Below are 24,836 nucleotides of genomic sequence, written 5' to 3' on the forward strand. Positions count from 1 at the left end.
GGAAAGCTAGTATTGATTTCTGGTGTGCAACCGATGCTATCGTTCATTTCAAACAAAGCTAGGAAACACCTGTATTTGGAGAAACACCAGAAAGACGGTCCTATATTATATTTGTTTTATGCAGCTGGCATTGTGGCCGTGAAACAGCTAATGTTATGCTCCATGTAATGTTAGCGATAGCCAGATATTTGTTAACGATGCTAACGCATTGCGATGTTATAAACTACCTCCGAATGGGCCACCATGCATCACCATTCAGCCCGTGTCCTGTCAGCTAAATGTAGCCTCATGTCACTAATAATTATTCAAATGTTCATCCTTTTAATAAATCGTTTTGGCATGCCACCATATCAGTGAATTTAAACTAATGCTTGCATTCAGAGTATAAGGTGTGTGTGCGCGCGTTTAGGAGTGCACCTCCGGAGACTCCGTGTTTGATAACTAAAATACCCTCTCCCTCTCTCTCCCCCTCTCTCTCTCCCTCTCTCTACCCCTCTCCCTCTTTCTCCCCCTCTTTTTGCCAATATCAGCCAGTGGAGGATGTCCTCCTGGAGAGTTTTTTAATTTTATTTCTTAAATTTTATTTTTATACAACACCGTGGTATCAACTTTGGTATTGAGTATCGTGTACTTTTGGTGGCACTGACTACTAGATGTTTGCTATCATGACATCCCTAGTTTAGAGTTTAAGTGACTTTAGTCGAGGATTTTAGCACATTTTTTCAACACATTAACATTACCATTATCCTTAATCTTAGAGTTTGGCCATTATTGTTGTACAATTAATCTACTGTATATCCAGATTCCAGCTTATACATATTGTGATGGGTGTGTCACATTGTGCATAATCAGCATGAAGTGGCATAATCTGTACTAAAATAACAAAGAAAGAAAGGAAAGGAAACTAGATCAGTATAGTTTCCTAACATAAAATACATTAAAAATAAGTCCATGTACTTAATAACCCAGATTATATTATACATTAATATAAATGTAATACATGTTTAATAAGATTATTTAGAACAACTTAGAACTATTAGAACTTAGAACTAGATTATTTACACTCTTAGAACAAATGTGTTCAGAATTTATGTGGTCATTTTTTTTAACACCTCTGTGTCTAGTTAAGGACAACACATTTTGTGTTGCTTTCAATCACACATGCTGTGTGTTAGTACATTTCCACACAAAGATGTGTTAGAAAATAACACAAAAATAACAAAAGATATGTGTTTATAAGTTCCCCCCTACCATTATCCTAAAATGCAATTTGTTTGTATGCTAAAATTCTACTAAAATGCTCACAAAATAAACAAACAATTGCATGAAATTCAGGTGACATTTATTTAAAATCATTTAAACATTTGACATATGTAAGAATTGGAGTTGAATCTTCTTACAAATCTCCCTGCCATCTGGGAAGACAAGAGTCTCACCTCCTTACATTTGAAAAGCCGTAAAAGAGCAAAAAGTGTGTTGGTTAGTTGTTAGCTACAAAATATGTACAAATGCCTTTGGGCTTTAACTGAGAAATTGTGTTACAGAATCCCAAATGGTGTAATTTTAGAAACGTGACCTCCTAATGAACAAAATGGTGCTGTAGCCTCACCAGGAAAATCTGTCTAACTTGTGAACATCTATTTTCCCTCCTTTAGCACTTCACTGGGAAACTTTTGCACAACCTAATTAAAGTAAACCAACATTACAGATATTGTAGAAACCATTTATTAATTTTGTTGTATTATGACTTGTATTTCTATAATTGTGTGCCCTCTGTAGGTGAGGTGATGCCTGAAAATCCCAGGTGTTGCTTGTTGAATGGTGGCCTGCTGGGAGCAGGTGAGTCTTTAGAACTTCACCTTTGTTTGTGTGCTGGACGTTTGTTGAATTACTTGTAGTTGTTCGGCAAACATTGCATTTTTTCTTTCAATTACTTAAGCGGACCCTTAAATGAAAAGCCATTCAGTAATAAATACATAAAATTAACACAAGGTTCTAGTTCTTCACAAGGTTAGTGTGACAAAAAGAGTGGATGGGGTTTAGTTTGTAATTATTTCTGTAGTGACTATCCTTAAACAAATTGTCCATTTAGTCATCTCTTGGCCTGAGTGTTGTAGACTCTTCCTTTGTTTATAGATCCATTATCCACAAGGTTTAAGTTGAATTCCATGTTGTTTATTAACTTCTTGATGTTACAAATAAAATTGAAAGAAAAAATGCAACGTTTGCCGAACAACTACAACTAATTCAACAAACGTCCAGCACACGAACAAAGGTGAAGTTTTTTGTTTTAGCCTTTTCAGATGAATGTCATGCCTGAAGAATTCTCTTCAGTCTGCTCTTCTTAAGCAAAGTAGCCCCAAAGAAATACATTGGCAGCAAGTAGAATGATGGCATTGATATTGCAAACATTTCTCCAGATGGGTTCCTCTTCAATGCTAGTCAGCTTTTTCTCCATAGCCAGCTGTTCCTCTCTGCTTAGCTCTGGTTTGGGAGCTTCAGACAGTCCACACAGCCACATTCCCACTCGTCTCCACCACCCAGTCCTTTCCATCTTCACCTCCGGGTCAGAAGCAGGGGGAGAGTGTGCTGATGAGGGTGAGGCTGCCCACGGGTCCTCCAGATCTACACGCTCCTTCTTGCTATGTCTTGTCCACCAGGTTAGACGGATAAGCTGCAGAGTTTCAGGTGTACATATGAATGTAAGTTTCACTGATGAACATTAAGGTGAATTATATGACACTAAATCAATCAGCAAGATAAACAGAAGTGTGTGTGAGCGAACGTCTGTATGTGTAAGAGTGAGTGCCTTACATGTTGCTCTGGAATAGGAGAAGTGCAGAGGCTGACTGCTGTAATGACTAGTGCTGTCAGTAGGAGCAGTATAAGAGCAAAGTACAGGTAGTGCACATCTTTCAGCATGGGAGGTCTCAGGTCCTTCTCTCCACAGGAAGGAGTACCATAGCCAAACTCCATTACCATGCGTACAAGACCAATCACCAAACCTACCATCAGCCCCCAGAATGCTCCCTAGACAGTTAAAAAGACAATTAGCAAGCACAGTTCACCCAAGCTTTAAACCACTAAAACACTCTACGTTGAATAATTAAATGTTTTAGGAAATTGTAATGGTGTAGGCACATCTACTCCTCACTCATCATTACAAGTCCATATTTAACCGACCCAGACATTTAATCATGTCATATTTTATCTTGAGAAACAAGATTAGATTACAATCAGAATAACTGAACTGATTTGGAGTCAGCTAGCTCCACTCAGAGCATAGGGATATCGAGACCTTCATGACAGTACTGGAGGATTACTGTGGGAGGAGATAAAAAGGGTTGCTCTGGTTTTATAAGATAAAATGCCATTTCCCTTATTACTAGCGTCTAGCATGTTTTAATCCTTTTCACTGGAACAGTCATAAAGGTATTTTATGACAGTGTTATTTGTATTGCAAGATCAGTTCAGAGATCATGATACAAATTATTAAATAACAAATTCATGTCATCCTACTACTGTCTGGCATCCACCAAACATGCATGAGTGTACCAATCCTGGCCATGTCACTGCAGTGTTGGGGCCATGAGCAAAATCCTTAACCCTCAACTGCTCAGTTGAGTTCTGTCTTAATTTTAAGTTGCTTTAGATATATATATATAAAATAAATCATTAGCCAAATGAGTGAATGTAAATAAAAACTTCATAAAGAACACCAGGAGGTACTAATATGCATGCACTGAATACTGCTGTACTGTAGGTAACATATCACTAAATTAATTTGTTTTTCAATCAGTATATTTACAGGCATGCTGAGAAAGCCTGTTTTAAATAGAAAAAATGTGAATTTAGGACAGATTTAATTAAAACATTTAAGGGTTCTCCACAAGGGGCAAACAAAGAAACTTATACTGTTTTAAATTACACAATAACTGAAGTCTAATTGCCTCACAGTATGACAGACCTAGTGCGAACCAACCACAACACTAATCAGTTCAGTAATACTGAGTGATTTCCCACTTGTTCGTTTATGCGACCCCAGAAGATGGCCATCAGGAAGACGGCAGTGATCGGAGGGGCCAAGTAACTGGTTATGGACTGAATGTAGTTGAACAGCTGTCCACTGTTGGCTGACTGAATAACTGGAATCCATAAGATGCTCAGGACCACCAAGAATAAAATAAATACCCTGTTGGTGCAAATCAGAACAAAATGTCAAAAATAATAAGCATAAATATTTTAGCTGGATCTTGGAAAAGTATCATAATGTCGGTTATGTAAGTTATATGAACAACTGAAAAAAAGGAAATGTTTTATGTCAAGATTACTAATTGTTTCATTCAAAGCATGCTAAAAGGTAATAGTTTTACAACTTATTGGGTCCAACTTATATAAAATGAGTACTTACTTGACCTGAATGCCAGTATACAATTATTTAAATCTCAGACATACAATATTATTCAAAACACTCTGACTAAACATGATTATTTTTCCTTTAAAGAACAATTGAGAATGGTCACTCCATTTTAGACCTCATCCCACAGTTATTTTTCTAAAATGGAGCACAGTTTGAGGAAGCTGCATGCAAAACTTTCACCCCTTGGCGTATTAATACGAAGCAAAATTGCATAAGGGCAATGTTTGTACCTGCCCACGACCATGAGCTCATTCTCAGATGCCTGCCGTCTCATACGCAGCCAAATGTCCATAGTGAAGAGGGTGCTACTGCTGTTAAATATAGAAGTGAGGGAGGACATGAGAGCAGCCATCATCACTGCAATCATCAGGCCTCGCATACCTGCAGGGAAAAGAAGGAATGTATATTATGCAGAGCTTGCTCACCTTGTTTAGTAAAGGAGTTTCAAAATGCCTTTAACCACATTATGGTAAGGTCCATGTACACTGCACAAATTAGTTTTTGTTTCAAAATGGAAGTACAAAAACCTTAAGAAAACCTTTTTTTTTTTTTTTTTTGCACACAATAACATAGGAATTAATACATTTTTCAAAAGGTATTAAAAATATAAAATACTGACTAGTTTTGAAGTTTTTTTTTTTTTTTTCAAGGTCTAGAAATTCAATGTTCATTAATTCAATTATGAAAATAAGCTCACTCCATACATTTCAGTATGAATATTTCAGAGTTGACCTGAAAAAGAACAATTAGACTATTCTACAAGATTTTCCCTGATTAGGATATCTGCTCCTTTTTTGTTTGTTTGTTTGTTTGTTTGTTTGTTTGTCTGTTTGTTTAGAATTAAAAACAAAAATGGTATCAGTTTATGCCGAAAATAATTTTAGGTGATCAAAGTATTCTTAAATCTGTAATATTCTTACAGCACCTGGATTATGCTGCTGTTTTTGTCTGCTGTCTCCTTTACAGCCACTCTCTTGATATTTTTCAATAGCATGCAATGATTCAAATTATCGGTACTTCAGGTATAATAGCGTTCTTTAATCTATAATTTTTGCTACTAGCTACCCAATCTGGGTTTTTCCAGACTGTTCATTACAATAAAGCAGAAATGAGGAAAACAAGCAAAAGAGAACATTAATACGGTGTAAATGTTATTGCCTAATATAACCTCAGTGTCATTCCACGTATCTGTACTGCCTCACAGTACATACAGCACCTCAAATGGACTGATCATATTTAAAGAAGGATAAAAGGGAAGAGTAACCATACCTACTGGCATTAACTCCACCACCAGTTTAGGATAGGCAATGTTGGAACATCCCACAGTAGCTCCACATATCTTAAAGCACTCAGAAGGATCCACACATCCCACTTCATCTGTTTCATGTAAATGCACCATCATGTGGGTTTAGAAGAGCACATCATAAATCCCATGTTATCTTGGAGAGGGCAATTGACACAATGCACTTGAGATTTTTTGACCTGCCTGGGTAGAGTGCTCTGCTGATCATTCCTGGCATGACGATGAAGAACATGGGGAGGATCTTCAGGTAGCCACCCAGCACTGAGCCTCCTTTAGCATGTGACAGGTTTTTAGCAGAGAGGGACCTCTGTACTATCACCTACGAATGACCAAACAGCAGCAGCACAGGGAAAAGATACATGAACAGTAACTTTAACATGAATTACCCTTAGCTGAGGCAGCAAATGTGAAAACCATCAACCTATCCATCACAGTGATCTCAGAAAAATCTAGACGTATAAATGCACTTAATTCACTTACTCTGGGACATAAGGCTCCGTAATAAGATCCTTCTTCCAGCTGGTTCTTATTTGTCCAGCCCTTTTTTAAAATCTAAATCTTAGATCCATGAATTAGTATTGATTGATTGTGACTGAGTTACCTGGTCAGTGCACCACACCCATGTAGCCAGCACGGTGAGCCCAAAGAGCAGGCCAGGCCATGGCAGATCACCACTGACCGGGTCACGGAAGATGTGGAAGGCGTCAGGGCGAGAGAGGTGACACGTAGTGTTAGGAACAATGAGAGAAGGTACAGCTTTCTCATACTGCTCCAGCAAGCCCTGGTACCAGCCCACTTTATCAAATGCTGGCAGAGAAAGAATGTACAGGGACAGAAATGAGGAACCGAGAATGTGGATGAAGTGAACTTACTTCACATGCAATTTTGCTAACTCTGCTGAGAAAGGAACTTTCCACTGTGAAGTCTTCATCCTTCATTCTGTCATTAATGTGCCACAGATTCATAGCTAACTTAGAAACAATATTTAAATTGAAATTGGATTATTCATATTTAATTACCTCACTACTGTATTTTACTGTATTTTAATGCATTATAAGATCAAAGAGTAGAAAGCAGGAGGTAACTACAAAGTATCTGTAAATGTGGAGGTGAAATCAAATGAGATCATTAAATAAATGTGTTTTTGAGGAATACAACAAGCAATGGGGCATGCTGTTATAGGAAAATAATCAGCAACAGCGTGGTGTGATGTGAAGTTACTGTTATCCAAAGTTGATTATTTTCCTATAACCGCACACCTTGAAAGTGTTTTACTCCTCTTATATCACAGCAATTTGTCAATGTTAACAAGTTTTTATTTATTATTTACAGTTACGTTTAATATTCCGTGAAACAGCTTAGTTCCTATAATCACTTACATTATAGCAGCTATAAAGAGTCAGTGCTAAATCAAACTTTCTCTCTCTCTCTCTCTCTCTCTCTCTCTCTCTCTCTCTCTCTTCAAGTGAATAAGAAAAAAGTACCGCTTGTCATGTTACCAAAAAACAGAAAGTCCTCCATCCTGAAGACTTTCCCATCTCTGACTGTTACAAAGCACTGCCCCGGGGACTCCTTCCAAAAATCGTCTCCTCACAGAAAACTTTATCATAACAAAGTTTACACGAGTTGCTGCTGTTATAGAAAGCCTTCTGACCAATCAGATTTGAGAATTCCCCAGTCCTGTGGTATAATTAAAATGAGATTACACTTGTTAACTTAAAATATTTACCTATGAACATGAGAACAAATGCTCCAACTACCATGATGACAGTCTGCAGAGCGTCAGTGTAAATCACAGCTGTCAATCCACCTACAGAAAAACATCAGCAATCAATCAGCAGTCATCTGCAGAAAGTCAGTTAGAGTATAATGTGGTGTTTATTACCAGCAATAGTATAGAGTGCTGTGACTGCAAGCAGCACTACAGTGGAGAGGTACAGGTCCCAACCCAGTGACACCTGAATGAATAGCGCTCCAGAGAAAATGTCTGTCTGGCAAGAGCAAAGTGAACAAGTCAGGGTGCATATGTGCAGGGTTCTTGTAGATCTAGTACAAAAGTCTGGAATATAAAGGCACTCATTTCTAGTCTTGGAAAAGTATGGCGTTTCAGAAGATATATATATATATAGATTTTTTTTTTTTTTTGGGGGGGGGGGTATATTATGAATATGAATATTTTGTTGTCAGAGTACTATTAGAGGAATTATAAAGCACGTAAGGTACTGTACAGTATATAAGGCAACCTCCTTAATCATATTATAGAACATAGAAACTCTGGAAACGCCTGATGTGACTGATTAGCAATTAGCAACAAAAAACACAGCTTGTACTGATTTGGCTGTGAATCTAACATGGTTTTAGTGTTCTTAGACCCTGATCTGTTTGTACTAACATGAGGATATGCTTTTGATGGAATGTAAATTTCATGTCAATGAAATGTACATCATTGTTGCTTTATGTTCATTAAAACATGCTTCGGCCTCTTACTGATATCTTGGTGAAGATGTAGAGAATGAGAGACAGAACACTCATGTAGATCCGAATGCGCTGGCCTCCAAACCTCTTCCTGAGATATTCAGGCATGGTGACGACTCCAGCGGAAATGTACACAGGCACAAAGAACCAGCCCAAAGCAATGAGGACCCATGCTGCCTGTTATAAACAACACAACATTTTCCACACACCACACACTTCACTGTTGTGTATTAAGAATGGATGACGTGTTTATTGCTTTATAGAGATATGCAGAAAAATTGGCCGACACCTCAACGTAAATTATAAATATATAAACCATAAATACATTCACCAAAATGATGTGGAAATTGTTTTTATTTACTTTCTTACTTTTCCTTGGTTGCATTCAAAGGTCACATGACTAATACCATTCCCTCACACGTATTTAATAATCACACTTTGATCAAGTAGTTGAACAGCTACACGCCATAAGCCTAATCAAGTTCAGTTTGTCATAAGACACCGGCTGTCAGAATGTCCATGATGCTTCATCGCCACAGTCAGAATGGTGTCTTTAAATGCAACTTTCTCACTTTTCATTTCTTGGCGTAACCATATTTTTTTAACTGCTAGAACTTTACTGCTGGTTGAGATACAGTACGTGCAAAAAGAAAAAATATTTTGCGTTATATAGCGTTCAGAACTCTACAATGTAGAGCTACACATTAACGTCCTAAAGTGAAAATATTCAGGACTTACATTCCACTCAAATCCCCCCACAGCGATTCCCCCTGCTGCCCCAGTGCCTGCTAATCCAATGAACAAGCCACTGCCAACATTACTGGACATCAAAGAAGCTCCAATCTATCAGAAAAAAACAGCCAGAGGTCATATTTTCTCAAATCATTCAGAAAACATCCATTTTTAAACTTGATTATGTTTATTATCCATCCAAATGAGCAATATCTGAGTGACCAGCTTGTATCTTTGTTTTGCTAATCTTTCTGCACATTATCAATGTTAAAACTTAACCAGGAAATAGTTTTTATCTCTAGTGCTTTTATTAGTTCTATCTTAATTTCAGATGGCCATGTCAGATTAACAGTACTAGAATCACTTTCTTCTGCACATACTGTATACAATACATTTAAAGGACTCAAATAAAAGCACTGCAAATTGGCACAAAACTGGAAAAACTCACTGGCCACCATGTCATGGATCTGCCTGCTAAGAAGTATCCTCCAATGGTTCCCTTGTTGGCTCTGACAGATGACTTAAAAATGAATTAAACTCATTAGTGGCTACATCATCAATTAAAGAGAATATGACTCCTCTGTATAAAGACCATAAACAGTTAACGTACCCATATTCCCACTGCTAGCACAAATATAAAGTAGACCACCACAACCACAATATCAGCGATCTCCAGCGTAAACTTCCCATTCTGTCCCGACTCGGCTGTGCCTGTCACCAGCTCAGGTGCAGATGTCATTTTAAAAATGCCATAGACAAAGAGTGTGAACTTTGAGGCTAGTGCTGATTCAGTGAATGATTAATCATGCTGTTATCACAAAATGTTGAGAACTCAGCGTATTAGTAATATATAAACCAGAAGCACAGGTGAGAAAATCCTCACACAAGGATGTACAGAGACCTGAATCAAAACACTGACCAGCCCATCTGCCAGAGCCTTCTCACGGCTTCTTTTTCAATGCTATGTCAACAGTCATTTACAACCCCAGTTCCGAAATAGTTGGGACGCTGTGTAAAATGTAAATAAATATAAATAAAAACAGAATGCAATGATCTGTAAATCTCATAAACCTATATGTTATTGACAATAGAACATAGAAAACATATCAAGTGTTTAAACTGAGCAAATGTACCATTTTAAGGAAAAAATAAGGTAATTTTTAATTTGATGGCCGCAACACATCTCAGCAACACATTATTGACAGGGGCAATAAAAGGCTGGGAAAATAAGTTTTAATAAAAAGAAACAGCTGGAGGAACATTTTGCAACTAATTAGATTAATTGCCAACAAGTCAATAACATGATTGGGTATAAAAAGAGTATCTTAGAGAGGCAGAGTCTTTCAGAAGTAGAGATGGGATGGAATCTGGATGGAAGCATATGTTGCTCTAAAACCTGCATGTATCTTTCAGCATTGATGGTGCCTTTCCAGATGTGCAAGCTGCCCAATCCAAAGGCACTGATGCACCCCCATACCATCAGAGATGCAGGCTTTTGAACTGAGCACTGATAAAAAATCCGGATGGTCCCTCTCTTTAGTTTAGCGGACACGGTGTCCATGGTTTCCAAAAAGATTTTAAAATTTCGATCCATCCGCCCACAGAGCAGTTTTCCACTTTGTCTCAGTCCATTTTAAATGAGCTTCGGCCCAGAGTAGATGGCAGCGTTTCTGGATCATGTTCACATATGGCTTGTTCTTTACATGATAGAGCTTTAACCAGTATTTGTGGATGGCACGGCGAACTGTGTTCACAGACAATGAGTTCTGGAGGTGTTTCTGAGCCCATGAAGTGATTTCCATTACAGAGTCATGCCTGTTTTTAATGCAGTTCCACCTGAGGGCCTGAAGATCACGGGCATGCAATATTGATTTTCACCCTTGTCCCTTCCACACAGATTTCTCCTGATTCTTGGAAACTTTTGATGATATTATGTACTGTAGATGATGAGATATTCATAAGTCTTCACAATTTTATGTTGGTGAACCTCTGCCCATCTTTACTTCTGAAAGACCTTTTAAGATAAGATACAAAGAAACATAATTTTGTTGAAAGGACAAATTTAATTAGAAGAAAACATGGAAAAACTCTACTCAATGAGGTCATTAAGATGGTATATATCATGTATACATGAGCTATGATTGTGTCAAGGAAGTCGCTTTGCAAACTGACTTGGCTCTTGTTACTACGGTAATAAAGTCTAATCTCTTTTTGCTATAAAAAAAAAAAAAAAAAAAAGATTCCATGATACTTGCTGCACATTTTTCACAATATAAATATTTTAGGCAGCAAATTCTATCAATTGCATACATGAGAGGGTGAGAGAGAGACAGAGAGAGAGAGAGATTGAGATTCACTTCTATGGTTTTAAGAAGCTTTAATGATTTGATGATAGACAAAAACATAACAGCATAAGTTCTGTACATAAGTTCTGTAAAACAGCATACACATGCTGAATGAAGCAAGCCAGCCTGTTCATGTTTTTTTCCAGAACTTGCTGTAGTCCTCCAGTTTAAAGTCATCTTCAAACTCATCATCGTTTCGTTTAACCACTCCCCTCTTAGGATCCCTCTTTCGGATCCTGGCCTTTCTCTCCTCCTCTGACAGACTTGAAATGTCCACAGGCATCTGAGACAGAGACAGAGACACACACAGAGAGAGAGAGAGAGAGAGAGAGAGAGAGAGAGAGAGAGAGAGCAACCAAAACATTATTGGCACTGGGATTTTATGGAAAATATAGTTTTGTTATAGCCTTTTCATACAAAACCAGAGACATTTAATATCCCTATCACAAGGAAGAAAATGGTCAAATGATATGATATTAATAATAATGTAATATGTGTTAATCAGTCCCTCCAGGATTTTGTGTTCACAGAACTTCAAGCAAAATCAGATTCAATGGAGTATTCGGAGGAGCTTGCAATTTTTCAAAATTACCACAGATTTGGGCTAAGACGCGTCAAGTGACGTCATCACAACGTGCATTCAGCCAAAGCCTTCTCTGATACACGTGCGTTGAACATGAGTACAACTAAAAGGTCTCATTTACCAACAAGCATCACTGCGAAAGACACAATTTCATGCAATTGCAATTTTGCCAAAATCGAGTAGTTTTCCAACAAAAAAGCACAAAAATACTCTGCGAGTTGCATCGCAAATTTGGAAAAAAGCCGCAGTAGAATCAAGCGTTTTTGGCTGCAACAATCACAAAAAAACAACTCTGACGTCGTGTACAGACTAGGGATGTGCGCTACGACTAATCTGACTGACGTTTAAACAGAAGTTTTGTAACCGATTAGTCGACTAGTCTAAAGTAAGCAACCCCCAGAAGAGAGTCAAAAACGTGTGTGTATATATGATCCATCTAAAATAATTATTCTATAAATCAAACAGTCAAATCCCATAATTAATGTCCAACAAGCCGGTGTTATTGCTACATACTCTCTTCTCCATGGGCTCTTTCATATTCTTGAGCATGTTCTGATCATTTTCCACCCTGGTATTGTGTATTCAGGCTCGAAGAAGTGCATCAATCTTCAGAAGCCTTCTCACTCAACAAAATGGGAGATCTAGCATGTCCCTTTCTGTCATCTCTGAGATAAGCTCAGTTATTTTTTCAGAGCGGACAGGATCACAGCGGCGGCGAGTTGAGATGAATGACGCGATGGGCATTTGATTGCTTCGGCTAGTCTCTCCTAATCAAACACAGACGTGCCTGTGCTGAACATGGTTACGCATGGCTCCAGTGGAATTATTACATACCAGTTTGACATGACATAGCTTATAAGACTTTTCTGTTCAAAATACCCCCACACCATGCTTGTCTTTCGAGTGGCCATTTCTGAGATCGCCGCAACTGACACGGAGAAAACGCATGTGAGGTAAAAACTTTTAAAAATTAGTTTTCGCTCCAGATACACTTTTATAAATAATCTATTATTTTTTTTCAAATGTTTTACTTTTATAAAGTGGTATTTTAAAAAAAGTTTTTATAAGTAGCATTAAAATGACTCATTTGAATGATAAAATCTTGCGTGTTTTTTTGTGTAATCGACTATTGTTTTCAACGTCAACTAGTAGCAGCTGTCCTGTAACAATGTAATGAGATTCTAATAGTGAAACAATCTACATCACGGTAATATTTATACACATTATATAAAACATGGGCATCTGCTGTTTGTTTTGTATTTGTGTACATTTCTCTGGCAGTTATTATAATATTAAAGATTATATATAAAGAATATTTTCTGTTTTAGGTCATGTGATCTCAATTCTCTTAAACCAACACTTTTTGAGCCTGTTTGAATTTTTCAAACCTTAATTAAGATTTAAAGTAAATGTACTGATTACTCAGACACTTTAATTAGGCCCATATTCAATATATTAACTAGAACATGTATAAGGGGATGCAAACTTTTGAACTTGTTAACAAACTGCTAACTGAACAGAACTGAGGTAATTTTCAGGGCATGTATTAATACAGTTTGAGCAGAAATACATTAAATTCTCTTCTGTGTTTAAGCCTTAAAATAGGGGTACATAATTTTTCCCCACCCAGAAACTAAGTGGGTGCTATATTTTACTATCTTAAACCACTGCACTAACCATTATAATTCTCCGGGGTTCTTTGTATCTGATATTAATGGTGGAGCCGTCTGGACGCACGAGCAAGACCGGGTACATGCGCTCATATTTCTGTCTGCTGCAGCGAACCACAGAGCAACTGTTGGAGTTTGACTGAGGGCTTGTGGTGTGAATCGAGGACACAGCAAGTAAACATCTCTGAGATATCACCTCCTGAAGACACCTAAAGTGGAGGAAATGTCACAATTAAACATAAACATACAGAAAAGGGAAACATGAACAGTGTATGGTATCTTGGTGTTGTTAAAGGGATAGTTCATGCAAAAATGAAAATTCAGCCATCCAAACCAAAAGAATTTCGTTTATGCAGCTCAGTTTGTGTACACAACGTGCGCTCTCGCGAAACAACGGGACCCGGAAGCGCTGCTCTGTTTACAGCAGATGAAGAGGGATGCTGTACACAAACTCACATAGAACAATCTTTGTAAAGATGTTTGCAGATTTCGACATAGAGGAGGACTTGCATGTTTTCGTTCGCTCTCGCATAAACACAACACGTGGTTCTCTCATGAACACGTGTCAGAGTTCTTAAGACTTCATTTTAGGTTTTTTTGCATACACAAAGCATACGTATTGCTTCATAAAATTGGGATTAAACCACTGGAGTCACATGGATTACTTTTACGATGCCTTTATGAACCTTTTGTAGATTGAAAGTTTTGGTTACTGGACTGTAAATGGAGGGACAGAAGTCTCCCAGGTTTCATTAAAAAGTCTTCGTTTGTGTTCCGAAAATGAAGGAAAGTCTTACGGGTTTGGAATGACATGAGGGAGAGTATTTGATGACAGACTTTTTATTTTTGGGTGAACTATCCCTTTAATACAGAAAGTATGTACTAAAGTGAAAATATAATTCTAGAGTAATACAAAGCCATTCTTTTGGGTTTTTATTTAAATACAGGGTCTTTCATAAGTCTCTATACATAGGGGAAATTAACACTTTTTTAGCAAAATGTCTTCCAAAATGTTTCATACTTAGTTTATATTAAAGTGTACTTTTATTTTATTATTAAACATAAGGTTATATTTTCAGACAGCCTTTAAGAATGCCTTTGACAAAAGAAGAAAGTATTGAAATCACTCTGGTCACTCTGATCATGGCTGGATCAGGAAGCTGTTGCAAGGTTCCGATTTTAACAGGAAACATGGCGAGCACATGACACTGTTGTGTTGTAACTTATTAATTCAAAAAGACTTGAAGTGTTGCAGACCAACCAAGAAGTGGAAGTCCACGAACTTTCACTAACGAAGGCACAACCTATGTGGTGCTGGCAAACATAGCCCCCATGTATGGAGACTTTTGGGACACCCTGTAGTATACTGTCTAAACTGTATGGATGCAGTTACTTTCTTTGTATACTGAATGACTGGAAACATCTGCATAGGGGCAACATTTGGTCCTGAAGGAATCAGACCTGAGGTCATACTTCCTAATGTTGTAGTAAGTATGGAATACAACAAAACAGTCATTATTTAACTATAAAAGAACATTCTCTTACACCACAGCAATTTACCAGTGAGTATACTTTTTTATTAATGAAACAATGACAGTGTCCTTTATTATTAGTTTATATTATGTCATATAAATAACATTTAATGTTGTGAAATGTCTATGAAACAAATTAGTTCCTGTTACAATTACGCCAATAGCAGCTATAACCAAAGCATTACCAAAGCATTCGGGCCCACACGGTCAGACTGTATCACAGCTTCCTCACCCAAGCCTTCAGACTCCTCAATACTCAGAAACTGGACTGACTGACACACACACACCCCCACACACTCTCTCTGAACTGAAAACCATCCCACTCCCACTGTGTCCTGTGTTGTTAGCACACATTTGCACGTGCACTTTATGTAAAAAAAAAAAAAAAAATGTGTAGATCTTATTTAGTTCTGTGTCGTCTCATGTGGTTAGTGTGTTATGTAGCACCATGGTCCTGAAGGAACGTTGTTTCATTTCACTGTGTACTGTACCAGCTGTATATGGTTGAAATGACAAATTGAACTTGAAATAGTTCCCCTCACAAGTTTCTCATTTTTCCTCTCAATTGAAGTTAATAATAATACTAAAAAAAGGCAGATGATCATTTTAGAAAGAAACTGGAAAGCCTTCAGTCTTTCCCTTGGTGAAAAACGTACAGGAACAGTTTTACCGCTAACTGTAACAAAGCACTTACACTGGAGACTCCTTCCATAAGGGTGATATTAATGGGCTAATAACTAATGCCAATTTAAGACTTGTCTAACGTTTATTAAAAGCATAAACTTCACCTAAGGACTATTTGATTAAAATGCTGTACTATTTCACGTACGTAGGTGAACAGCTGTTTAAATGTAAAATGTCAATAATTATTAGTAATGTAATTATTTGTTAAACATATGAAGTGTACATTTTAATATAAGTGTGAGCATTTAGCAAGCTAAATCTTTATTTCTCTCTGCAATGTTGGAGGCATAAAAATGCCAGCGAGTTAAGACTTTACCAATGCTTCCTTTTTAACTACGATCTTTAGCTACAAAGCTGATTAACTCGCATTATACTGTCACTGACACTGTGGGCTTGTTAGCGCGCCTGTGCTAAGCTAACCCGACTAACAGTGTTTTCACCGGTGTTTTACTACTCACCTGAACATACTCCCATGATACGTCTGTATTTTATTCAGAGCCATATTTACAACTTTAACCTGCGCTTTTTTATCTCCTACATTTACAGTTAAAAGTTACAAATCCATACAGAGGATGGAGAAAAGGTCAACACACAATCACACGTGAAGTGTTCGCAGAATTACTACCGTGCAGAAACAAGTGGCAAGACATGTCATGGTTCCTACAGCTTCATGCACGTTGTAGTCTGCTTATTGAACAATATAAGGAATTAAATGCGATGTATTAAAACACATACTTGCACACTAAGTAATAAGAACCACAGGGATTTTTACATACTATATATTACAGAAATATGAGTACTATTTAAAAACGTAACTTTTGAAACGTTCATTATATCTGCTGTCGTTTTAGTGACAGTGCTGTGAAAAAGTATTTGAGTTGTCTTCTGTTTTTGTGTATAGCTCATACTAAATAGTTTTAAATCTTCAAAAGAAATACAACATAAAACAAAGCAGCCTGAGTATACACAGAATACAGTTTTTATTTATTTATTTATTGAAGAAAAAGAGAGAAAAAAAAGTTATCTAACACCTATTACCAATGTGAAAAACTAACTGACCCATTAAACTTAAAATCTGTTTGTGCCATCTTTAGCAGCAATAACTGCAACCAAACGCTTCCGATAACTGGAGATGAGTTCTTTCACTTACTTCTAGGACTAGGAGCTACTCCTATGCTTTGGTAGTCCATAAGTGGTTCTCATACGTATAACAACTGTCACTTTTTTTTGACTAGATATGCTAGGGATAGGATATGCATACATGTGTATTTGGTTATAAGAACTGAAATCATTTTCAAAAGCACAAGTGTCAAACAAAGACATTTCCCCCTTTATTTTATTTTAGTAACCACAGTGGGAGTTTTTCAAACATGAAACTTTTTCATGAGAAGACATTTTGTGAAGTGAGTTACAGAGGTGTAGTGTATTTGAATTTTTTTAAGTGTGTGTGGCACAGGAAACAGTAGTAGGCATGATTACTTTGTTGTATTTCAGCAGTCTCTCTGCTTCTCTGTGTCCAGAGATCAGAGCTCCCTGCACAGTCCCATACAGAGACTTTATAGCTGCTTCTCCAGCAAACAAAACTTGAAGATCCTATAAGGAAAATAACTTAATTATACTTAAATTATTTCTTAATTGACTGGAGGACATTTTCCAACTTCCCCCTTACACACCCTTCCCCTGTTCATATTTGAATGTACAAATGACATGTCCTCATTTTGCTTAATGATGAATGTCAGTTTATACTCAATTCATCCATTTTCTGTACCACTTATCCTACTCAGGGTCATGGGGAGCCTGGAGCCTATTCCAGGACACTTGGGGAACAAGGCGGGGGACAACCTTCAGAGGTGGCAACCCATCACAGGGCACAATCGCACACACATTCACACACCCATAGCCACACTACGGACAATTTTGGAAATGCCAATCCGCCTACAGTACATGTTTTTGGACTGGGAGTCTGGACCGGAGTACCCATAGGAAACCCCTTGAAGCATGGGCAGAACATGCAATCACAGAAATCAAACTCCCAACCCCAGAGGTGCAAGGCAAATGTGCCAACTACTAAGCCACCACGCCACCCCCCAGCTCCATACAGTATAACAGTGTAATGAAGGGGTTAATTTTCATTTTGGCATTCGGAACATATGGCAACCCATATCACTATAGAAAAGTAATGTTACATATTCATTGAAGTTTACAGTTTGTACTGTAATGACCAACACCCCCCCCCATTTTTCAAATACTCTTTCAGGATAATGTAGGGAATATAGAAGTGGCTTTTACCTTGTTTGGGTACTTATTGCCCACTAAAGACTGTGCCAGGACATCCATGTCCAGCACATCTACACCAACAGGGAGAAAACTACAAACACCACGTGTGAAGCAGTTATTACGCCACTCTCTACACAGAACTGTCTTTGGTGGAGGAATATGTGGATTTCCTAGAGAGAGAGAGAGAGAGAGAGAGAGAGAGAGAGAGAGAGAGAGAGAGAGAGAGAGAGAGAGAATAAGCATATTCCTTTTATAAATATTCATTTTCATATATTCATATAAACCCTTTTAAATTTTGGGATGGACGTAATATAATGTAAGTCTACCAGTAAACATCCTGATATGTTCAGTGATGGCACTGGTTAACTCGTTCTCTGGCATGGTCTCAATCAGGTCAGCTACATCCGAAGGACACCAACCAATTAGAGCATTTCCAAACCTAGAAACCAAAACCAGTATTGTAACATATTTGTATATTTGAATACCAGCATTGTTAGCTGTTTATCATAGTTTTCTTTGGGTCTCATCACAGTGAACAGTTCGAGGTGTTTCCACCACTGAGCTTGATCGGTGTGCACAGATGTAACAGAGTCATCGTCACAAATAAATTTAATATGACTGACATCATTCTCCCAGAAAGCATTCTCATATTCCAGAAAGATCTTTCCAATATTGCCAAAACCCAGTTTATCAAACGCCTCCATCTTCTTTGCTGAAAGACTCGGATTGAAGAACGTGGCTGCTTGAGCTTTCAGGCAGCCTGTTGGAGAAAAGAAACTCTAGTCTGTTTAAAGAGGCATGTACAATGTATGCTTTCTGAAAATAATCTTGTAAAAATGTTATACTGCAGTGACTCTAATTCTTATGCCATTTAGGGTAAAATTAGGATTCTTGAAGAAAATGGATAAATAAATAAATTAATGTATAGTTTCTAAATGTAAATTTACTCTGGAATTAAATATGAACTTTAACATACATACATAAACATAATAAACATATAAATATATAACATAAATATAAGTATATCATGAAAGTGATCTAACTATTTAAATATTTTGTCTGGATTATAATTTAACTTAATATAAATCACAGTTGCATGTTTCTTATGCTTCATTTGAGAATGAACGAATTTATTAATACTTCACAAAAAATATCTATTGAGTCAGAAGTCATTTTAAGTATTTTTAAATAGAAGTATATCTGAACTATATCTATATATATATATAAGAAATAGTATATCTACACTATATCAGAATTACAGAAGGTACACTATACTGTTAAAAGTTTTGTGACACCTGACCATCACACCCATACAGTATGAGGGTCTTCTCGAAACTGCTGGTACAAAGCTGGAAGCACACAATTATAGATAGAATAGAATGTCTTTGTATGCTGTATAGAATTACAATTACATTACAATTTCCCTTAACTGGAACTAAAACAGTCATAAGGACCAGTTTTAGCATGACAATGCTCCTGTGCTCAAAGCAAACTCCATGAATACATGGTTTAGTAAAGGTTAGTGTAGAAGAACTCGAGTGGCCTGCACAGAGCCTTGACCTTGAACTGGAATGCTGACTGCATGCCAGGGATTCTTGTCAAATATTACTGTCCGACCTCACTAACGCTTTTGTGGCTGAATGACTACAAATTCCCACAGCCACGCTCCGTAATCTACTGGAAATTCTTCCCAGAAAAGTGGAGTCTGGTATAACGGCAACTCCATATTAATGCACATGGTTTTGGAAAGGGACGTTTAGCAAGCACATCAGGTTGTGATAGTCGGGTGTCCACATACCTTTAGCCATATAGTGTATATGTGATTGTTCAAAAGGTTTCAATTAATTTTCTATAACAGCAGTTTTGACAATAGTGCTGGATGCGAGACAAACCACAGGATTATATGGAATATTTTATATGTTCAAGATTAAGGAGGATTAATTTGTTCCATAAATTTTCCAAATTTACCAAAAGATCTCCAGTGTCAGCAGTTTGTAAGAGTCAATTTTCCACTACAAAGGAGGTTCAGGAGGTTTCTCTGTAATATGATGAGCTGCCTTTTTGTCTTCTTAAGAGACAGGGAAAAAGAAGCAAGATGGATTACATCCAGTGTAATATAATATACAAAACTAAAAGAAAAAGTCCATACATATGTGCAAGCTCAGAATATTAAATTGGCTTTAAGAAATGGAAAAACACTAAAATACTGGCTTAAACTAAAGCTACCAAATCATTTTGATCAAAGGAAACAGAGACTGCAGAGGCATAACTTTGGATAAACTACTCACCAAGAGAGATGGTGACAATTACATGATCTGCCAAAATCTCATCTCGATCTTCGCACACCACACATACAGGTTACACCTGGCCTTCTTTACCACAGAAAGCACCATCCCACTTAATCTTGCTCACTGCTTTATTCAGGAGCAAACACTCCTTAGGGAAATCCTCCACTAATTTTTCCACCATTTGGAACATAAGCCTGGGATAGAGACAATAAGTAGTAATAAGTAACAATAAGGGGTACAAAATGTAGCTGTTATTAGGTTTTCGACTGAGTAAGAACTTTTGTGATCTGATCAGTGGACATATAACATACCCTTCCACATTGAGATCTTCCCCCATGTTGATATAATATTGCCATGAAGCCAAAGAAACATTATGAAGGTCTGAGGCACCAATATGAAGCAGAAACTGTTTCCCAACTAAAGAAAGAATGCTCTGCACTACCATCTTCTCATCAGCTTTATACATCTCAATGAGCTCCTGTGCTTTCTCTGCAAAGTGTTCTCCTATGCGTTTCCCAATATTACCATAATACCTCATTATTCTTTCTCCAGCCTCGTATACATGTTCGCTGAAATCTTCATCAACTTTGCATCCGGTGCATCTGTAAAATATGCTTTTGCCTTCTTTAGGTACTTGGCTGAGGAAGCCAGATGTGGCGCGTGAACGTGAATAAGCTGAGGTAAACATGACTCCGTTTGATTTGACAGGCAGGCGAATTATGTGATGTGATTGGTTGACGCAACAAATGATTACGGTGACACCGCCCACTTATTTCTCCTTTCAGTGGACTTTAGTACTGCGGCAGGTGACAGCTTCGTGCACAGGTATTTCATAGAAGCCGGAGCTCAAGAGAGAAAGACAGGCAGGGAAAAGGAAGGGGAAAACTATCAACCCACCAGCAGACACACGCAGCTTTAACACAGCTGTCACCACAACGCCATTATAAGGACCAACACTGCTGTTTCTAACATGGTGCAAACTCCATGTGATTTTCTGTTCAATGTTACACCTATACCCATTGCTAAAACATGATCCAGATGGATGAGGTGAAGCCTGTTTGCCAGAGGATATTTTCTTTGATTGAGTATCAATGTTCTCAAACAATATAATCAAATAATACCTCTTCTACGGAAAAAAAAAAAACCCCGCAAAAAACCCAATAGAAAATACCACACAGTACAAATACCATTACAAAACATCAGCTAACCATTAAAGACATTACCATTACCATTATTGGTCCTTAACGGTATCCACTAGACATAACATAAAATAACAGCAATATAAGACAGCAAATTACCTGGAGAGACCCACAGGCACCATTACAGTTTTCATTAAAACAATATAATTCAACGTATAACTATTAGAACTATTCTAAGAGGGTTCATATTGGGGGGTCAGCAGGGACATTTAAATATGACTTGCCTCACAACCCAATGATATTTTATCCAATCATATTTTGTGATCATAACCTTTGTGTTAAGATAAGGCAAGTTGGAAATGAAGCTTTTTGGCTGAAAAATGTTTACTCTTGTGAATAGTGTTTATTCACTAGAGGGCGCAAAACCCCTTTATGATCACAGATGTAAGTCAATGGTGTGTATTATGAATGTTAAAAAACCTTTTCAGTACCAAAACAATCTACCTGAAAGAGCCCAAACTTTTTCAGATGATTAATTGTGATTGTGTATAATTTTAGCTGCAGTTTATATTTTCTTTCTTTTTGTCAGCTATTCTTATAACACAAGTGAAGCATATACGTTTGCACAGTATATGTAAACTTTGTCTGAAAACAAAATCTGAAAAGCTTCAAAGTCTGGAAGGAGTCTTCTTCTATGCTTGATCTGAAACAACATACACAGAACCACATTTGTTGCTTCTAGTAGCAGATGCCTGTATGTTTCAAATGCAAGAACAATAACACATACTAAAATTAAAACTATTGCTAATATTACTTGGTTGAATTTCTTTTTTCTTTCAAATATAAACCTCTTGTCAATCAATTTCAGAAGACACAAATGTCATTTCAGTGTACATATCCTGGGCAATAGAGAAGATGCCTTTGATGCCTATTTCACTTTTGTCATGGCTCAAGCCGACCTTCTCTGAAGCCAGATTCGACTGAATCGCTGACCTTACTGTGGCTTCAATTTGTCATCGGGATAATTTATCATTGTTCGGTGGTATAGTGTCTCAGTTTCAGCGGGTTTTAGCAACAGGGGTTCAGAGAGACTTGGCCATCAGGCAGGTGAGTGCATGTGATAAATGATGGCTGTAGGGGAAAAGAGACTCAGCTTGTAACCCACAGATGGTGGACACAGAACAGAGAGACAATGGGATGGGACTAGAGTTCACATTGTTTTTTGTTTTGTTTTTTGTTTTTTCACTTTTTGCTCTCAATACTACTTATAAAGGCAGTCTCATGTGCGTGACATACGCTGAAATTTAAATTTACTGAGATTTCAGAACATTTCAGAATTTCAATTTGTCATACTGAAAAGTAATCCCAAATGAGTCATATACATGTACTGTGAAATATCACATAGCAAAAGTGAATTGGATATCTCCAAATGATTTGTAATGTACTGTAGAATTCCACTAGGAGCTTGTCAGGGCAGGACTGTCCATGGGTAACCACACACACACACACACACACACACACACACACACACACACACACACACACACACACACACACACACACACACACACTATTAAGCAACAGACAATTCTGTGTGCATTCTACTTATTCAATTTATTATTAGTGATCCCCAGCACTCACACAAGTTCCAAGTGGCTGAAATGAAAAGCAGAAATTACAGCAGGTCCTGGACAGTAAGTGGGTGCTCTTCTCTCCTACTCCAGTACATAAAAATGTACCAGCAACAATACGACATTTGTGTTGCATCTCACTGGATCCATTGTGAGGCTTCCTCTCATCCACACACACACACACCCACACACACACACACACACACACACACACACACACACACACACACACACAGACACACAGAGTGGAGACAGCCTTGCCACTCATGTCATCTGCTACAGTCAATGCATCAATATTTGCAGCTCCAATTAAGACATGCTGTAGAGAAAAGCTAGCTTGTGTGCTTGTATGCTCACTCATACACTCATTGTGCTCCCATGAAGCTGTGTGTGAGTGCATGGAATCAGATGGAATCCAGAGACGCCACACTACTCGGTCTCAATTTCTCACAAAAAGGAAGGACTTTCAGTGATGACCAGAGCATGTTAACTACAGTGCTGTGAAAAAGTATTTCTTCTGCTTTTGTGTATATCTCATACTAAATAGTTCTAGATCTTCAAATGAAATACAACATAAAACAAAGGCAACCTGAGTAAACACACAATCTATTTTTATTTATTTATTTCTTTTTTTATTCAAGCAAAAAAAGTTATCCAACACCTATCACCAATGTGAAAAACTAATTGCACCCATAAACATAAAATCTGGTTCTGCCACAAATTACCAGCAATAACTGCAAACAAACACTACTGATAACTGGAGATCAGTCTTTCACTTACTTCTAGGACTAGGACTTTGTCTCGCTGTATAATCCAGTTGCGCTTGAGTTTCAACTTACAGACTGAAGACCGGACATTCTCCTTTAGGATTTTCTGGTAGAGAGCAGAATTCATGTTTCCTTCCATTATTGCAAGTTGCACAGGCCATGAAACAACAAAGCATCCCCACACCATCACACTTCCACCGCCATGTTTGACCATACAGTAGGTATGATGTTCTTTTTGTGGAATTCTGTGTTTGGTTTCTGCCAGATGCAGTGCGTAATTTGTAAATCATCAGGTCCTGGAACAATAAGATGGTGGTGATGTGGCAGATCATTTGGTACGCGAAATGTCCTGGTCCCTGAACTTACAAACACTTAAAAGTGCTTCTAGAATCTCACATAGACAACGATATTCAATGCTGATAGGTAGGCCTATGTAATTGATCACACTGGTACAGCGACATAACGAGTTTATAGCAGTGAGCATTTTCAGTACAAAGGGAAACATTTATGGATTGCACATTCTATTAATTTACATGCTGTCACCTCAGTTAGCTACAGAACACACTTGCCCAAAGCATGTCGTAAACAAAGCTACTTTTCATACAGTAGGCCTACCTACAATAAACTAGCATTAACAGCACAACAAAATCATGAAAAAGGCGTTTTACCTAATACAAAATATTCCACAAAGCTGTCATGTCAGTGTCCTCCTCCTCTTCCCTGTGTCCCTCATGTATCCATGCGCACAAATGGCTCAGGATTGAACTTTGGAAGCGGTGGACCCATGATGCTCAAAAACATCAATGACAAAATTGTGGGGATGAGAAGGGATACACGCTGCGAGCTACAAATTAAATTCATTTGGGAGAAACCTTGCTTGCGCTACAACTTTAGCCAACAACTGCTTCAGTCCTTCTGGAACGTTCTGTGTATTGAGTCCCTGTACTACCTAAAATCCTGAACGGCGTGGGCTGTTAACTTTATTTAATT

General features: G+C 37.7%; 3 protein-coding genes across 4 annotated transcripts; all 3 read right to left on the reverse strand.

Moving 5' to 3' along the window:
- Nucleotides 1-1,325: 1,325 nt before the first annotated feature.
- slc5a9 (solute carrier family 5 member 9) lies at nucleotides 1,326-10,017 on the reverse strand. The gene is made up of 13 exons (XM_017468675.3): nucleotides 9,541-10,017; nucleotides 9,379-9,450; nucleotides 8,937-9,041; nucleotides 8,211-8,375; nucleotides 7,609-7,714; nucleotides 7,453-7,533; nucleotides 6,325-6,530; nucleotides 5,907-6,042; nucleotides 5,690-5,797; nucleotides 4,651-4,801; nucleotides 4,024-4,192; nucleotides 2,815-3,030; nucleotides 1,326-2,674 (listed from the first exon to the last, which is right to left on the reverse strand). Exons 1-13 carry the CDS (start codon nucleotides 9,667-9,669, stop codon nucleotides 2,345-2,347), a joined length of 1,974 nt encoding a protein of 657 aa, XP_017324164.1. The 5' UTR covers nucleotides 9,670-10,017; the 3' UTR covers nucleotides 1,326-2,344.
- Nucleotides 10,018-10,146: 129 nt separating this feature from the next.
- Nucleotides 10,147-16,382, reverse strand: mrpl55 (mitochondrial ribosomal protein L55). 2 transcript variants are annotated; one of them, XM_053680357.1, is made up of 4 exons: nucleotides 16,203-16,382; nucleotides 13,536-13,737; nucleotides 11,378-11,558; nucleotides 10,147-10,944 (listed from the first exon to the last, which is right to left on the reverse strand). In XM_053680357.1, the coding sequence occupies exons 1-3, from the start codon at nucleotides 16,244-16,246 to the stop codon at nucleotides 11,406-11,408; spliced, it is 399 nt and encodes a 132-aa protein (XP_053536332.1). In that variant the 5' UTR covers nucleotides 16,247-16,382; the 3' UTR covers nucleotides 10,147-10,944; nucleotides 11,378-11,405. The 2 variants fall into 2 exon arrangements, with proteins under 2 accessions (XP_053536332.1, XP_017322530.1); XM_017467041.3 differs by lacking the exon at nucleotides 10,147-10,944 and having other exon boundaries at nucleotides 11,283-11,558.
- Nucleotides 16,383-16,739: 357 nt separating this feature from the next.
- On the reverse strand, nucleotides 16,740-21,316 carry paox1 (polyamine oxidase (exo-N4-amino) 1). Its single transcript, XM_053680356.1, is given in 5 exon segments — nucleotides 16,740-17,337; nucleotides 18,034-18,191; nucleotides 18,348-20,089; nucleotides 20,310-20,503; nucleotides 20,621-21,316. Coding segments are annotated over 3 exon segments (627 nt in total). The 5' UTR covers nucleotides 20,998-21,316; the 3' UTR covers nucleotides 16,740-17,337; nucleotides 18,034-18,191; nucleotides 18,348-20,033.
- Between the last annotated feature and the right edge of the window lie 3,520 nt (nucleotides 21,317-24,836).

The sequence above is a fragment of the Ictalurus punctatus genome, chromosome 5, assembly GCF_001660625.3.
Source record: "Ictalurus punctatus breed USDA103 chromosome 5, Coco_2.0, whole genome shotgun sequence".
In the NCBI taxonomy this organism is placed as follows: domain Eukaryota; kingdom Metazoa; phylum Chordata; class Actinopteri; order Siluriformes; family Ictaluridae; genus Ictalurus; species Ictalurus punctatus.